At 48.2% G+C, this 16,520-nt stretch overlaps 1 protein-coding gene across 4 annotated transcripts; it reads right to left on the reverse strand.

Moving 5' to 3' along the window:
* Positions 1-579: 579 nt before the first annotated feature.
* SMIM45 (small integral membrane protein 45) lies at positions 580-4,252 on the reverse strand. Of its 4 annotated transcripts, none has more exons than XM_086740109.1 (3): positions 3,966-4,252; positions 1,489-1,564; positions 580-899 (listed from the first exon to the last, which is right to left on the reverse strand). In XM_086740109.1, exon 3 carries the CDS (start codon positions 895-897, stop codon positions 691-693), a length of 207 nt encoding a protein of 68 aa, XP_086596235.1. In that variant the 5' UTR covers positions 898-899; positions 1,489-1,564; positions 3,966-4,252; the 3' UTR covers positions 580-690. The 4 variants fall into 4 exon arrangements, with proteins under 4 accessions (XP_086596235.1, XP_086596236.1, XP_086596234.1 ...); XM_086740110.1 differs by having other exon boundaries at positions 580-902; XM_086740108.1 differs by having other exon boundaries at positions 1,489-1,605.
* Between the last annotated feature and the right edge of the window lie 12,268 nt (positions 4,253-16,520).

Genomic DNA, 16,520 nt, shown 5'->3' on the forward strand with positions numbered 1-16,520 from the left:
ATTTTAATGTAGTGCATCTGGAATGGATGGATGGGTGGATAGATGTTCTCCATCGCCCAAACAGACGCAGAGAAGCAGTACACCTTTAGCAGGGATAAAAGCATTTAGTCTCTGGGGCTCACTGAGCCCTTGGCCCCTTTGCACAGAGCTTCAGCAAGCTTACCATCACAGCACCAGGGGTGGGTGCTGTGAAGAGCTCAGCTGAAGCAACGATCTGGGTTGAAATACCATTTATTTCCCCCAAAACACCCCCTGGACTTAAACAGACTGAGTTAGATTTAACCCAGTGACTAGGAGTAAAAGGCTCTGTATCCCTTTGCAAGCCTGGTATCCCTGCAGAGACCTTTCTTACTGAGGGTCATGTCAAGACACCAGGCAGCTGAAACTCAAGTGACTAACAAGGAATCTTTCATTTGAGTGATTGACCAGTCTCGGACATGGGGAGGAGCAGAAGTCCTTGGCTGAGTGAAGAGCTGTGAGCGTGTGGGAAGCCTCAAGTCTACAGTGCCCCACAAACCTTGCCTGAGAAGCAGAGGGGCAGAAAGGTGCATGGTGAGTGTGGGACCCAGATCAGCAAAGAGCAAAGCGATGATCAGCCCTGCTTGCGCAGGGCAGGACTGTCATCCCTACCAAGGCTTGTGGACTGCTGCCCACCCAGGAGAAGCTCTTCTGGACTCGACGGGCAGAGTGTCAGACCTCGGGCACCCCGAAGGCCAGGTTGTCCCGAATCATCAATGTCTTCCGAAGGTCTCGTTCCATGATTGGCCTCTGTGTTCTCCACTTGTGAGCTTCCTGGAGTCCTGGCTCAAAGTAGTAAATGCAAGCTCCAAAGCCCACCAGGATGAGAATGGAGATCATCAGATACACTGGCACAAACCAATCCAAGAAGTGGGGCATGGCTGCTAGAGAAAAGGGGAGAAAGCTTGTGCAGTAGGAGCACCCAAAAAACATCTCCACTGGGCTTGATCATGAGACTTCAGTCTCATCAGCAGTGTCCAGCCTCCCCACACACCTCCTCACAGCCCCAGTGCACCCCATTTCATGCTTGGTTGTACCCCAAGGCAACTCAGCCTTTGGGATAGGGCAATTCCCCAGGCTCATCGCTGGGACCGCGTCACTGAGGGGCAGTCCTCCTCCCTCCCCATAGAGAGGGGCGAGCCTGCACACCCCCAGCCCTGCTGCCAGCGATTAAAAGTAGGCAGCGGGTTCCTGGCTAAGCCAAGCTCCTGCAGTGGGTAACTATAGCTGCTTCTCACCTCTCACTTGGGTGGAAATCTGCTGCCCCTTCCCCTGACACTCCACAACCCCTTTGAATTCCTAGTCTGTGTTGGCCTAGCTCAGAGCTGAGCCCTCCTTTGCTGCACCCCTATTTAGTGCCTTGCTTTGCCGGGGCTTGGGGACCTTGCAGTGCTTGGTTCAGCACTGGTCTTTGAGGGGAGCCCAGTTCCATTCCCCCACATCAGCCACTGGGCAGCAGGAGCCTCTTACCGGGGGCGGCCGATCTGCCTTGCCAGGAGCCCCTCGCCACCCAGGTGCGAGGTGTCGAGTCTGGAGCAGCACTGCCCTGAGGAACAGAAGACAACACTCCACGTGATCGCTGTCAACCTGGAGTTAAGAACGAGTGAGCAGGAAGAAGCAAACATCTTCCTGCCCGGCTGTCAGGGCTGAAGCCTTCTGGAGGGGTGGACAGATGGGGTCCCAGAACAACAACCTGCTGGTGCCCTGGCCCACTCCCTCCCCACTATTATGGCCCTGCTGATGCTTCACTGAGGGCATCCACCCTGACTCAGGGCCATTTAAAAGCTGTAACGGTGCCACATTTGCACCCATTCTTTGTCCGTTGGGAGGGAGGGAGCAACCCACATTGCAACCCACAGTGGTGCCCAATTTGTCTGACTTCCAGCTGCCCATTCTTACCGAAACACTCGCTAGGGTGTGGGTCATGCAGGGACAGAAAAGTGGATCGAGAAGCATCCCCCACCAAAGAGCACAGCTATGGCCTCCTCTGGGTGCCAAGGCTCCTGGGTTTTGCACGGTCAGCACGCCACTTGTCACAGGCTTCAGTGGATTAAACTGGGGACCCTCAGGCTTGGGAAAGCCCACAACAGCGTTGGGCTCAGGCACAAAATGCCGTCCTGAAGGGAAGCTTTCCAAAACCCTCGCCCCTCCGGGGGGGAGATGAAATGCCCCTTGGCTTCAGCGAGGATGGAGTCAGGGCAGAGCCGCACTCGTGTTGAGCTCCTGCTTTTCCAGACACCTGAAACCTGCCACCTGCAACCGTCCCTGCCTCCTCCTACCATGCTCTTTGGCTTTCAACAGTCCTTGGTTTTGCTGCCCATGGTACTGCCCTACCATTGCCAAGTCCTGGAGGAGACTTTTTCTGTCTCCCTCTCAACGGTTCGCACCTCCCTTTTGCTGGACCCCCACTGCACCTGATCAAGAGCAACAGGACCAGGCGGCTCAGCATCGACCACCATTTGGCTGGGAGCAAAGGGGCAATCTGGGCGCCACTCCTGCCTCCTCATGGCTGCCTCTGCCTTCCTCAGGCCATAACTCGGGAGGAAACCCCCCACCCCATGTCACAGACATGCTGTGGGGACCAGGGATCCCACTGTGGGTTTTCCCTTGCTCAACTCATCCTGAGGGACCGTGGAGGGAATTAGGCATGAATCTCCCTCCCCAACAGCAGTCAAGTCTGAGGTCCAGATTTGGCCAACGGCCCCTCAGCACAGCTTTCCTACGTGCTTTGCAAAAGTAGCTCCTGTGCATTCCCTGCATCCCCCAGCTGCTGCCACAGCCAGGCTGGAGAGCCAAGGCTGCTGGAAACCCCTTCTCCAGAGGTGCCTCAGCAGCTGATACCAGTCCCCAGCTGGCACCAGCAATGGGCAGGGTTAGGGAGCCTGGGAAGGTGACTCCAACTTGGACACCCCGGGGGAACAGGAGGAAAGCCAGCAATCTCATTTCCTTCCCTGATCATCTGCTGTCCAAACCTGGGAGTGAAGCTGCTGTCCAAAAAACACCGCAATAAAAAGCAGCCCTACAGATATCCCAATTTATCCTTCCTCCGTGACTCGCAGAGCCAGATTTCCCAGCTCCTCACACCTCATGCCACATCCCCTCACTGCTCACCCGTCCCTGCCCCCTCAATGAAGGGTCTTGGCTGCGGCCAAGCCAAGCGCTGGGTGAGATGTCAGAGTCCCCCTCCAGTCTCTGCAGGGGCAGCCTGGTGAAGCACTTGCTCTAGTCAGGTGGGTGAGCAGATTTTGGCTGCAAATGCTGGAAAGAGGGAGTTTCATTTGGGAAGATGTCAGCTTTCTGGAGCAGCTCTGCAGATATTAAACATGCCTTAACCCTCACTGGACCAGTTGATCTCAACACTCCGTTTTGCAGTGGGACATCCATGTCCCCCCAAAGACACAAAAGAGTCTCTGGTCTTTCAGCTGAGACAGCATCTTACTGACTGACTGACCCTTTTTAAACCCATGCTAGACAGGTCACTCCAGCTGCTCTCCTTCAGGGTCACCCCCAGATTCCCGATGCCACCTCCCACTGTCCCCAACATGCCACTTGGGATGGGTGCCCCGGGCGGCATGCTGCAAGCGACAGGGCAGAAGCTGCTCCGGGGAGGCCAGGAGCAGGGAGAGTGGGCTTGCAGGAGACAGCGACACGCAGCAGTGACATGGCAGTGGGTGAGCGAGGCAGAAGTGGTGCCCATGCCAAATGCCAGGACACAGGTGACTTTGGGGATGAAACCCTCCTGTGTGCGTGGTCGGGAGCACAAACCAGATTGCAGCGCTACCAGCCGTGGGCTCACCCCGACCACAGAAGATCCCCCCAGGACTGGGCACACTGGGGCAGCTCACAGCTCAGGGCAAGGGGCCGCTGATGGCTGGGGATCCAGACTCGAGCCCACTCCTTGCATCCCCAACAAGCACCCGCCACCCGCTCTACAACATGCCACCTACCTCCTTCCACAGGCACGGGGCGATGGGATGAGGCTGTTCCCTGGGATCTGCCGGGTCCCGGCCAGGATGAGTCAGGCTCCTTTCCCAGGCAGGTAGTGCCAGGGAGAAGGGACCCTGCTTTGGGAGAGCAGGGCGACAGCAAGAGGCGACAGGCGCGAGGCGGGAGGGAGGGATGGAGGGAGCAGCTGCGGCTGGCGGGAGGATGCAGGGATGACACGCAGCCAGCAGCACGGCCTCATTTCCCACCAAGGCTCCTGGGGGCTTCCCCCACCGCCTCCCCGGCAGTGTCAGCCCTGCTCCAGCCTCCCCAGGGCACCCCACCACCGGGCTGCCCCTCTAAGGAGGGATCATCTGCAACCAACTGCATCCCCGCGCAGGGGCGGGGTAGGGGGGGGCATTTTTAGCAGCAGTCGTTATGGCAACCGGCATCCCGAGCTCACCCGCACATGGTACCCGGGTGAGAGCCACGGGAGGGATGCTCGCCCTCCTCCTGCTTCATCCGCAGCCCGGGCTGCAGCGCCAGAGGACCTGCTCTCCACCGGGCTGAGAAGGAAGGATGGGGTTGGGGAGGAGGAGAAATGCTGGGGGGAGATGTGTGCGAGCTCAGTCTGGTGGAGATTTAAGGGATTTTAAAGCTCCACAGATTTACCGGTGTGCCCACCCCAGGCTCTGGGGGCTGGTGGCTTGTAGGCAGAGAGAGGGAGGTGGGGAAGGGAGAGGGAGGTTAGTACTCCCTTTAGGGGTTTCATGCAAAAATAAAATCATGAACACTTTGACCAAAAGTATCTTACAGCAGAAAACAGGAAAACATTGCTGTCTGAAGTCATATTTTTGCTTTCAGTGAAATACTTTGTTTCCTGAATCCAATCCATACCTGGCTCTGGCATTGCTGCTGCTGACGGAAGTGGTTTTGTTAAAACATTTTCAGCTTTTCAGCAGCACAGAAATAGGAACAAGCAAACTGCTTTGGTTTTTTGATTGTTTTTGGTTTTGGCTTTTTTTTTTTTATACGCAGGGGAATTTTCCCCATGACCCAGAAGTCACCTAACATGAAAATGTTTTAACAAAATCAGTCAAACAACTGGTTCTGGCCCTGAGAGCTGCCTGCTCTCCTGCCTCTGCTCTCCTGCCCTGCCCGCGTAGTCTCTGGCACCTACAGCCCTGCACATATGCCGCAGGGGGTGGTTGTAAAGGCTTGTGGGGCTAATAACATCCACCAAACTATCTGAGCCCCAAATTTGTGCCCGCTACATGCCTATGCCTCAGGAGCTGTGAGGTTTGGCTTCCCAGGAGATTACGTTTCAGGCACAAGTGGGTTCATTCCCTCCCCAAGTCAACCTGTGGATGGTGATGGAGCCCATGTATGCTTGCTGGCTCCAAAGGTAATGCACCCAAGGGGTCTGTCGCCTGGTCTGTTCTGGGGTTTCATCCATCAGTGCAGAGACAGGGCTGTGCTGGGAGCCATGGGAACTGGCTCGCATGCTCCATGATTTCCTCCTCATCCTCCTTTTGTCCTCCCGAGCCCCACTTCTGCTTGATGTAACTTTGTAATAGCTCAGAAGCATTGCGTGAGGCTCGTGATCCTGCTGCACCTAGCAGGATATCTGCATGGAGGATCAGATCCATCAGGATTAGCTAGCTACTTCTAGGTTTGCTCCAGCAACATGGGCACTCCAGATGATGGCCACATGCCTCCAGAGAGGAGCCTGCAATTGCGCCTTAATTTTAACCTCACTGAAGTTCAGCCATGATACCCACCTTGACCATCAGCGCAGTAACTGTGTCACTAATCCCACTGCAGAGGGAGGAAAATATAAGCCTCACAGTTTCAACCATACTGGGAGAGAAAAGTGGTTTGGACAAACCAAGGGCCAACAGATTTAAAAAAAAAACCAAAATGTTGAGAGGATATAGTTTATTGTGTTCCCAGAGCAAACCCTCAGGGCAAGCAAAGACACAGTACATTTGAGAGGGCAGAAGGGAAACCACTTTCCAGATACACAAAGAAAATGAGACGGAGACCAGTGGTGGCTGGCACAAGGCAGGAGGTTATTGATTTCTCTAGGAGGCTGGTCAGTGCTGGAGCCACAGGCCACCCCGGTAGGGCCTGTCGGGGACACCAGAGCCAGTGTGTGTCCTTTGGGCTGCAGCTTCTCCTGGGTTTAAGCTCAGGCTTAATGCTAGCATGCTACTGACACAGCCAAAACTCCAGAACAGCAAGTTTTGTCTCACAGGGTCATTTTTTTCCCTGCCATGCAAGCACTGGGAGAGCACGACAAGGAGTGGGGATCACCTCTTTCTGCAGCCACCACCACACTGGTGGGCTTGTGTAAGTCATGACATGGCAGCCTCGCTTGCTTCAAGCAGAAGTCCCCCCGGCTGAGTTTGAAGCACGCCTGCAGATCCCTTGCCTCCGACACTGCAGCAGCTGCCTGCTGCTTGTGACAGGGCTCTCAGGTGCTGTCACATCCTTTGGTTTCCAACAAGAGCTGCAGCATCGGGATGGCTCCAGGCATCGACGCGCAGCGTACAGCTCGAACCACATGGAGATGCTTCAGCTGCAGTTCAGCTTTCACTGCGAATAAGGCTGCCATGTGCCACTCAGCATCTTCCAGGCATAAGCGCGTGCGTATCATCCTGCCTGGTGCCTGGGGGGCTTCCAGCCCTTTCCACCTGGTTGGAGGAAGACCCTGAGCGGCTGTGCACACACAAACCTCCTGAAGCTGTTCACCCCAGGATACCTACCCACCACCAAGCCTCTGACTCCCTCCATATCTCTGGGCAGCCACAAAATCACCTGCACAGTGAAGGCAAGTGTGGGGTCAGGTTTGTCGTGGGAGGGCCACCCAGCCAGTGCAGAAATCAGGAAGCCCTTCTCAGACAAAAGCTCTGGCTGGACAAAGAGGAGATGGTTGGGCAACCTCAGGCACATGCTTCCTGCTTGTAACACGCCCATAAATCACAGCATGAACAACATACTGAGCTTGGCTTAATCCCAAACCTGATTGTTATTCCAGTTTTTCTTAACAAGTTCCCTCACTGTTCTTTAGTGTCTTTTATCAACATATTCTCAGATGATCAGGGGATGGGGGAGAGAATCGGGAAGAAAAGAAAACTTGTGGGTTGAGATAAAGACAGTTTACTAGGATAGCAAAGGAAAAGTTTATATATATATATTAAAAAAAAATAATAATAATGATTGAAAAACCCAAACAAACAAACAAATGCCCCGAATGATGCACAATTTCTCACCACCTGACAACCGATACAGCCCGTCACAAGCAGCAATCACAGAACAACAAAAAAAAAGAACCTGTAAATGATCCCAGAACAATTCCGAACAGCAAGAGAAAAAAGAGAGCTAGCTCTCTGGCTCACCCCTCACTTAAGTACTGAGCGTGATGTTTACGGCATGGAATACTCTCTTTGGCCAGTCTGGGTCAACTGTTCTGTACCTGCACATCAGCAAAACCTGGGAAGCCAGGCAGTGACCTTGGTCATTTTAGCAAGAATTAACAATATCAGTGTGTTTACTTACACTCTTCATATATGAAATCCAAACCACATCAGCTCCTGAGAGGAAAATTAACTCCATCCTAGCCAAAACCAGGACAACTACTCTCTCAGGGTAGGTAGAGGCATGGGTGAAGATGGACTTTATCAAACAAGCCTCCCCCAAGGTCTGAGTAAAGGACAAAACCCCAGCAAGAGTCACAGATATACTTCCCTGCTCACCTGCTAGAGGTGAGGGTGCAGCATGCAGAAGGCACCAGTCAGATACTCTGGTGGGAGAGTAACCTGCCTTCTGGGTGCTACTGCAGCTTCAAATAAGGAAACCCACTTGAGCAGCTTTGCTGTGTTGATCAAAAAGCTAAGGAAATGTGTACAGTGAGTTAAATTAAAGAGCAGAATGGAAAAAGCTGACTTACTTTGGGTCTAACAATAGCTGGAGAGAGTCTTTGCCAAAGGAAGCTGAAGTTGCCAGCAACATATGTGGAAATGTCATTAGTGTCCCTAATAATTTGCACTTGCTGCAAATGATACCATTTTTGTCTGTTAGTGGGAGAAGCAGCCCAATCAAATACACACAGCTTTGTATTCTGCACGCTTCCCCAGCAGCATTGCAAGAAATCAGCCCAGAGCCAGCAACTCATGGCCAGATGACATCTCACAAAACTCATGCTGAAACAGGGCTGGGATGAAGGCACTGCTGCCAGGAGGTCTGGGAGTAGGTGCTGAGACAACTGGGATCACGCTGGGGTCAGCTCTGCTCCCCAAACCTTTTCCAAAGTCTGTCTCTGTCGCTCCACTGGCTGCTCAGGGAAAACGAAGAGAGAAATCAGAGAGAAAATATCCCAAGATTTAGTCACCAACCTGCTGGAGGAAGCCCACAGCAAATTGGCCAAGGACATCTGAGGGCAACGGATGTTGTACAGTATTTTTTGTAGCGGCCAATGCTCCATCCTGCTGCAGGAGTGACTGTACCATTCCTAGGGAGCACTGGTGATGTTGCAAAACCTCCAAAGTGTTGCAAACCTGTTACGAATACCAGCTCACTGCTAGGAAACCCCACACCCTTTCCATCTCAATCTGGGCACCGAGGACTTTAATCAGTGGAATTATAATCAACAACAATATCAATGATTGATAATAGGAAAATACTGAATCAATGTGAATTTGGAATGTAGATGTAGGGTGATTCTTACTAACCATAGAACTATAGGATTAAATTTTATATATGAAATATCCTTATCCTAATTAGTTTGGTATGTCAGGGGTAGTCAGGATAGTGGTAGAACTAGGCACCAGTTATGCAGCTGGGGCCTTGAGCTGTCACTTTCAAGCCAGAAAAGAAACATAAATCTCCCTTATCTTAGAAAGGTAACATATCCTTATCCTAGACAATTAGTTCGGTATGTCGGGGTAGTTAGGCACCAGTTATGCAGCTGGGGCCTTGAGCCGTCGCTTTCAAGCCAGAAGATTTAAGGGCAAGCCAACCTTGTTCTCAGAACTATATATGGAGATTTCAAGGAGGGGTTCAACCGACAAATTTGAGGAGGGTGCGTTCTGACGACCCCCGAGACCACCAAAAGACCCCCTACTCAAATTACTTAGCATGCATAAATGGGAGGAGGCGTATTATAATGATTTCTCGGAATGCTGATGTTTATGCATGACAATATCTTGTAAATCTATTGAATATGCATATCGAATGTGTATTTAATGGTGCTATTGAATCAGACAGGCGTGCATGCTAGGTGGAGCGATCCCCCGTGCGCCCAGCGCTGCAATAAAGAAGTGCCTGCTTCTTAACTTCTCATTGCTGTTAAGGAGTTTTATTCCGGATTTCGGTAACAGTTTTGGCGACCCAGATGGGACACCGCTTCTGAACCTCGACGGATCCGAGGGATCATGAGACCTCCAGCGTTCACCGACGGATTCTCGGGGAGAACCTCCGATCCCCAGACCGAAAGGCTCGAAGCAAGACCCCTGGGAAAAAGGGTAAGGCACTTCTTTCTGGTTTGGATAGCCTGCCTGTAAGGTGCGGTGAAAGCTTTGCAGGGTTGGGGCTCAGAGGGTACCCGTTTGGTTTGGGAGCCTAAGTGTCTGCCCGTAAGTCATAAGCAAAAGCTATTGCTGGGTTGGACATTTGTGTATTTGGGACAATTGTCATTTGCATTTATCTGGTATCTGGCATTTGGAATACTTGGACCTGGAACTCGGTAACTGGTATTTGGAATACGGTATTTGGTTTTTGGAAAACGATATTTAACATATTTGATATACTTTGATATATATACCTGCTATACCTGTTATTCTTACCCCCCCCACCTATTACACCCGCCGTACCTACTACACCTGCTGTACCTGCTATATCTGCTGTACCTGCTATATCTGTTGTAACTGTTACACTTGTTATATTTGATATAATATCATTGTTTAAATTGTTTAAGAGTAAGACCAGTAGTATGGGGAATCTTAATGATAAGATACCGAAAACATCACCATTAGGATGTTTGTTGGCACATTGGAATGAGCTGCATGATGATTTACGTAAGGGTAAAATGATTGAGTATTGTAATCACTGGTGGCCTTTATATATTTTGGAAGATCAGGAGAAGTGGCCAGCTAATGGGACTTTAAGCTATAATGCTATCTTGCAGTTAATGTTGTTCTGTAGGAGAGAAGGTAAATGGAGTGAGGTGCCGTATGTGGATTTGTTCTTTTACTTGAGACAAAGAACAGATTGGCAGGACGAGTGTAAGTTGATAAGTCGAGATAATTTGGTGATGTCATTAACTTCAGAAAATCAGAAAACTAAGAAAACTAAGGGTTGTTGCTCGGCTTGTGATATTGGAAGGAGGTGCACTCGGTGTACAGTGCCAAAAGAGGATGAAATGGAATTAGAATTGGATATAGCCCCACGGGCAAGGGGGAGAGGGGGAGCGGAGTCTCTCTCCTCACGAGAAAAGAATGAGTCGGGAGGAACAGAGCCGGACAGTATAAGGGAGGATACTGATGAAATGACAGAGATGGTAGTGCATACTCCGGTATCTAGGCGAACTCGTCAGCAAACCCAGATGTTGGTTCCCTTAAGGCAAGGCGTGGGAGTAAACGGACTGGTATATGTCAAAACCCCATTTTCTGTCACAGATCTAATGGCATGGAAACAGGCAGCAGGGACTTACTGGGAGGATCCGGAAAAAGTAGGAAGAGTGGTTGAAATTATTATTAGAACTCAGGATCCTGATTGGAATGATTTACAAGTAATATTAGATAATTTGCTGGACAGTACGGAGAAGCAGATGGTTTTAAAGGTGGGAAAGGCACAAGCAGAGGCGACAGGTGTGGGTGGAGTATTTTCTGGGACATTGGAACAAAATTTTCCTTCGGGAGACCCTCAGTGGGACCCGAATGACCCTGTACACTGGGAAAGACTAACTCGTTACCAGAAATGGATATTGTATGGAGTGAAACATGCAATGCCAAAAGCTTTGAATTGGACTAAATTATATGAAATAAACCAAGATAAAACTGAGTCGCCCTCTGTATATTTGGAAAGATTGAAAGAAGCCTCTAGAAAGTATACCGATTTAAAATTGGAAACAGAGGCAGAACAACAACAATTAGCCTTAATTTTTATGGCACAATCACAACCTGATATAAAGCGGAAGCTTCAAAAATTAGAGGGGGAAGACTCAAGAAATTTGGTCAAAATGCTGGAAACAGCATGGAAAGTTTATAATAATCGGGAGAAGGAGGAAGAACAAAAGAAAAGGGTGAGAGACAACAGACTGATTGCTGTTTTGACAGGGAGTGCGGCAGCAGGGAGAGGACGAGTGTGGGGAAGAGGAGGTTTTAGAGATTTCGGTAACCGAGAATCTAATGCACCTCTAGGAATAAATCAGTGTGCATACTGTAAAGAGAATGGGCATTGGAAAAAGGAATGCCCCTGGCTACAAGAAAAACAGCAAGGGATTGCGAATATGATGGTTTTAGATGAATGAAGGGGACCGGGGGGGACCCAGCTGAGCCTCTGGTTGTAATTAAGCTGGGAGATGATAAAGTTGAATTTTTAGTGGACACTGGAGCTGTGTACTCTGTCTTGAATACTCGTAAAGGGAAAATAGGAAATAAAATGGCCACCATAGTTGGAGCGACAGGGAAACAAGAAGATAGACCATTCCTTCAACCCCTTGATCTGAAGTTTGGAAATAAAGCAATCACACGTGAATTTCTGTATGTGCCAGAATGTCCAATACCCTTGTTGGGACGGGATTTGCTATCTAAATTAAATGCACAAATTATTTTTGAAGAGGGAGAAATCCTTTTAAAAATACCAGAGTCAAAGGCAGGAGAAATATTAATGATCCAGGAAAAGGTTAAAATTCAGGAAATTCCAAAAGAGGTTGATGATGGTGTAATACCTATAGTTTGGAATACAGAGATCCCTGGAAAGTCTAACGCGGCACTGCCTGTAAAAGTGGACTTAAAAGAGAATGTGAAACCAGTGAGGTTGAGACAATACCCAATTAAAACTGAAACAAGACTGGGAATAAGTAAATTAATTGATAAACTCTTGAAACATGGAATTTTAGAAGAATGTGAATCTGAATATAACACTCCAATTTTACCTGTGAAAAAGCCATCTGAGGAATACAGATTAGTGCGGGATTTGAGAGCAATAAATCAGATAGTGAAGGATATACACCCTGTCGTAGCTAACCCATACACACTCCTGACAGCTTTAGGAGAGAACTATCAGTGGTTTACAGTGCTTGATTTAAAAGATGCTTTCTTTTGCATACCTCTGGAGGAGGAAAGTTGAAAATTGTTTGCTTTTGAGTGGGAGAATCCTCACACAGGACGAAGGACACAATTGACATGGACCAGATTACCACAAGGATTCAAGAACAGTCCAACAATTTTTGGAAGCCAATTAGCAAAAGAATTGGAAACATGGAAACAAGATGGCCCTAAACCTGCACATCTGCTCCTACAGTATGTAGATGACATTCTGATAGCGACGGAAGAGAGACCAGCATGTATAAAGGTAACCATTGACCTTTTAAACTTTTTGGGGCTAAGTGGATATAAAATTTCCAGAACTAAGGCCCAGATAGCAAAACAGACTGTAATATATCTGGGTTTTGAAATTTCACAAGGGCAGAGACGATTGGGGACAGATCGTAAAGAAGCAATTTGCAGTACCCCAGAACCAAGGAATACCCACGAGTTAAGAACATTTTTGGGAATGACTGGGTGGTGTCGGCTGTGGATAATGAACTATGGTCTGTTGGTTAAGCCATTATATGAAGCTCTTAAAGGTCCACCATTCGAATGGGGTCCAGACCAGCAATGAGCCTTTCGAAGCTTAAAACAAGCTTTGATGACAGCACCAGCCTTGGGACTTCCGGATTTGACCAAAGACTTCCAACTGTTTGTACATGAGAGACAACATATCGCCTTGGGAGTACTGACTCAGAAGGTAGGAAGTTGGAAGCGCTCAGCTGGATACTTCTCCAAACAACTGAACTTTGTAAGTAAAGGCTGGCCTGCTTGTCTGAGAGCAGTTGCAGCTACTGTGATGCTAATACAGGAGGCTCGTAAATTGACTTTGGGAAAAACAATGGTGGTATATGTACCCCACATGGTGATATCAGTGTTGGAACAAAAGGGGGGTCATTGGTTATCCCCGAGCAGAATGGTGAAATATCAAGTGATTTTGATGGAACAGGATGATGTAATATTGAAAACCACTAAGCTGATTAATCCTGCAGTCTTCTTGAGTTCAATACAGGAAGAAGGGCAACTGGAACATGACTGCTTAGCAACCATTGAACACGTGTACTCCAGTCGGGAGGATCTAAAAGACGTACCTCTGGACAATCCGGACTGGGAGCTGTACACAGATGGTAGCAGTTTTGTTGAAAACGGGACTCGCTACGCAGGATATGCGGTAACAACTGAGAAATCTGTTATAGAAGCAAATGCTTTACCCAACACCACCTCAGCTCAGAGAGCAGAACTGGTAGCTTTAACCAAAGCCTTGGAATTAAGCGAAGGAAAGAGAGTGAATATTTGGACTGATTCCAAGTATGCATTTGGTGTGGTACACGTCCATGGAATTTTGTGGAAAGAAAGAGGATTATTATCCTCACAAGGATCGGACATTAAGTATAAAGAGGAAATTTTGCATCTGCTACGAGCAGTCCAGAAACCGACTGCAGTGGCAATCATGCACTGTAAAGCACATCAGTCAGGGAGTACAAGAGAAGCTGTAGGGAACAGGCTAGCAGATAGGACAGCTAAAAGTGCAGCCAAAAGAAATGTCTTGCAACTGGCAGTGATTCCCACTAAAACCATTGCTCTACCAAGGGAAAGGCCTAAATACTCAGAAGAGGATGAGAAATTAGGAAAATTATTAGATGCTAAGAAAAATCTAGCGGGATGGTGGGTAACTGCATCAGGCCAAGTAACAATCCCGCCATTGCTGATGAGGGAAATAATACAGACAAAACATAAGGAATGTCATTGGGGGGCAGAAGCATTGGTGGCCTTATTAAAGAAGCAAGTAGTGTCACTAAAGATGTTGGGAATGACTAAAATGACAACTGCAAAATGTGAGACATGCTTACAAAACAATCCAGTAGTAAAGAAAAAGGTTCAAATGGGAAAGTTGAAACCAGGTATGGAACCAGGAGACTATTGACAAATCGATTTTTCAGAATTGCCTCGACAAAATGGGTATCGGTACATTCTGGTAGGGGTTGATACTTTTACAGGATGGCCAGAAGCCTTTCCTTGTTGCACCAATTAGGCAAAGGAAGTCATTAAATTGTTGCTTCAAGAGATTATCCCAAGGTTTGGAGTACCTATTGGAATCTCTTCTGACAGAGGTCCCCATTTTGTTGCAGAGGTGGTCCAAGGTGTTAGTAAAATTCTGGGAATTACCTGAGATTTGCATACACCATGGAGACCACAGTCTAGTGGAAAGGTGGAGCGGATGAATCAAACACTGAAAAGGCAAATTAGCAAAATTTGTCAATAAACTAATTTAAAATGGCCCCAAGCGCTCCCGTTGACCCTGTTACAAATTCGGGTCCAGCCAAAGAGTGGAATATTAGTCAGTCCCTATGAGTTGCTATATGGAAAACCTTATGAATCACCAGAGCCAAATTTGGATATGCATTTAAAAGGGAAACAAGATGTCTATAATTATCTGCTTTCTTTAGGGAAAACTTTAACCGCACTTCAGAGTACAGTTGTTTGGAACAGACCTCTGTCCTTGGAGAATCCAGTACATGACTTCCAACCAGGTGATTATGTCTATGTGAAGACGTGGACCTCTGAACCCCTTCGAGAACGTTGGAAGGGACCCCTTTCAAGTACTGTTGACTACTTTCACTGCCATCAAGATTGCTGAATCCGACGCATGGATCCATTACACCCAGATAAAGAAGGCTCCTACATCCTGGCAGATCGTAAATAGAGATCCCAAAACATTGAAACTAACTGTGAAACATGTTTAACCGTAGATGTTATTCTGGGATTTTGGGAAAGTGGGTTTTAGTCTGGGAAGTGATAACGGTGGGAGCTTGGTCAAAGGCTGCAGCTGAATCACAAGTTGATGAACAGGTGACAGATTAGTCGAAAGACTTCTTTTAACCGCATGATTATCCAGGCAGTGACAAGACAGGAAATGAACAGTCAATAACAGAGATTCCCCAAGTTATGATAACTTCTATTGTAATTAATAGGGTGAAAGTATTGAAATTATTTTCAAAACTTTCAAAGGGGGGAAAACGTTGCAAAACCTCCAAAGTGTTGCAAACCTGTTACGAATACCAGCTCACTGCTAGGAAACCCCACACCCTTCCCATCTCAATCTGGGCATCGAGGACTTTAATCAGTGGAATTATAATCAATAACAATATCAATGATTGATAATAGGAAAATACTGAATCAATGTGAATTTGGAATGTAGATGTAGGGTGATTCTTACTAACCATAGAACTATAGGGTTAAATTTCATATATGAAATATCCTTATCCTAATTAGTTTGGTATGTCAGGGGTAGTCAGGATAGTGGTAGAACTAGGCACCAGTTATGCAGCTGGGGCCTTGAGCTGTCACTTTCAAGCCAGAAAAGAAACATAAAACTCCCTTATCTTAGAAAGGTAACATATCCTTATCCTAGACAATTAGTTCGGTATGTCGGGGTAGTTAGGCACCAGTTATGCAGCTGGGGCCTTGAGCCGTCGCTTTCAAGCCAGAAGATTTAAGGGCAAGCCAACCTTGTTCTCAGAACTATATATGGAGATTTCAAGGAGGGGTTCAACTGACAAATTTGAGGAGGGTGCGTTCTGACGACCCCCCGAGACCACCAAAAGACCCCCGACTCAAATTACTTAGCATGCATAAATAGGAGGAGGCGTATTATAATGATTTCTCAGAATGCTGATGTTTATGCATGACAATATCTCGTAAATCTATTGAATATGCATATCGAATGTGTATTTAACGGTGCTATTGAACCAGACAGGCGCGCACGCTAGGTGGAGCGATCCCCCGTGCGCCCAGCGCTGCAATAAAGAAGTGCCTGCTTCTTAACTTCTCATTGCTGTTAATGAGTTTTATTCCGGATTTCGGTAACAGTGATGGTCAGGCCAAGTCTCGCTGACGCTGATTGCCTTCATTGGCAGCACCAAAGCATCTTCACAGGGGCTACATTACACTTCTACTCATTTTTGGAATGGTCTGTGCTACCACAGCAATGTACAGTGTCCCACAGAGTAAAATCAGGAGCTCTCCCCTTCCACATCATGCTCTGGTCTCACCCTTTCTGCCTGCACTGGGGGCCAGTGCACAGACATCCCTGCTTCAGCTCTCCTGCACTGCTCGGAAGTGGAGATCAACTCATTATTCCCACTTTGCAAACTGGAAACAGGGCAGAGAGACATGAAACAGCCTGACGTAGTCACGCAGCAATATGTAAAATACACCCTAGCCCCCAACCATGTCTCATCCTTCTCCCCTCCTCTCCTTGCTGAG

This window comes from Chlamydotis macqueenii, chromosome 1 (assembly GCF_036417535.1).
Source record: "Chlamydotis macqueenii isolate bChlMac1 chromosome 1, bChlMac1.mat, whole genome shotgun sequence".
Taxonomy (NCBI): domain Eukaryota; kingdom Metazoa; phylum Chordata; class Aves; order Otidiformes; family Otididae; genus Chlamydotis; species Chlamydotis macqueenii.

Coding starts and splice junctions, on each gene's coding strand:
- SMIM45 (XM_086740109.1), bottom strand. CDS start 897: ATGCCCCACTTCTTGGATTGGTTTGTGCCAGTGTATCTGATGATCTCC.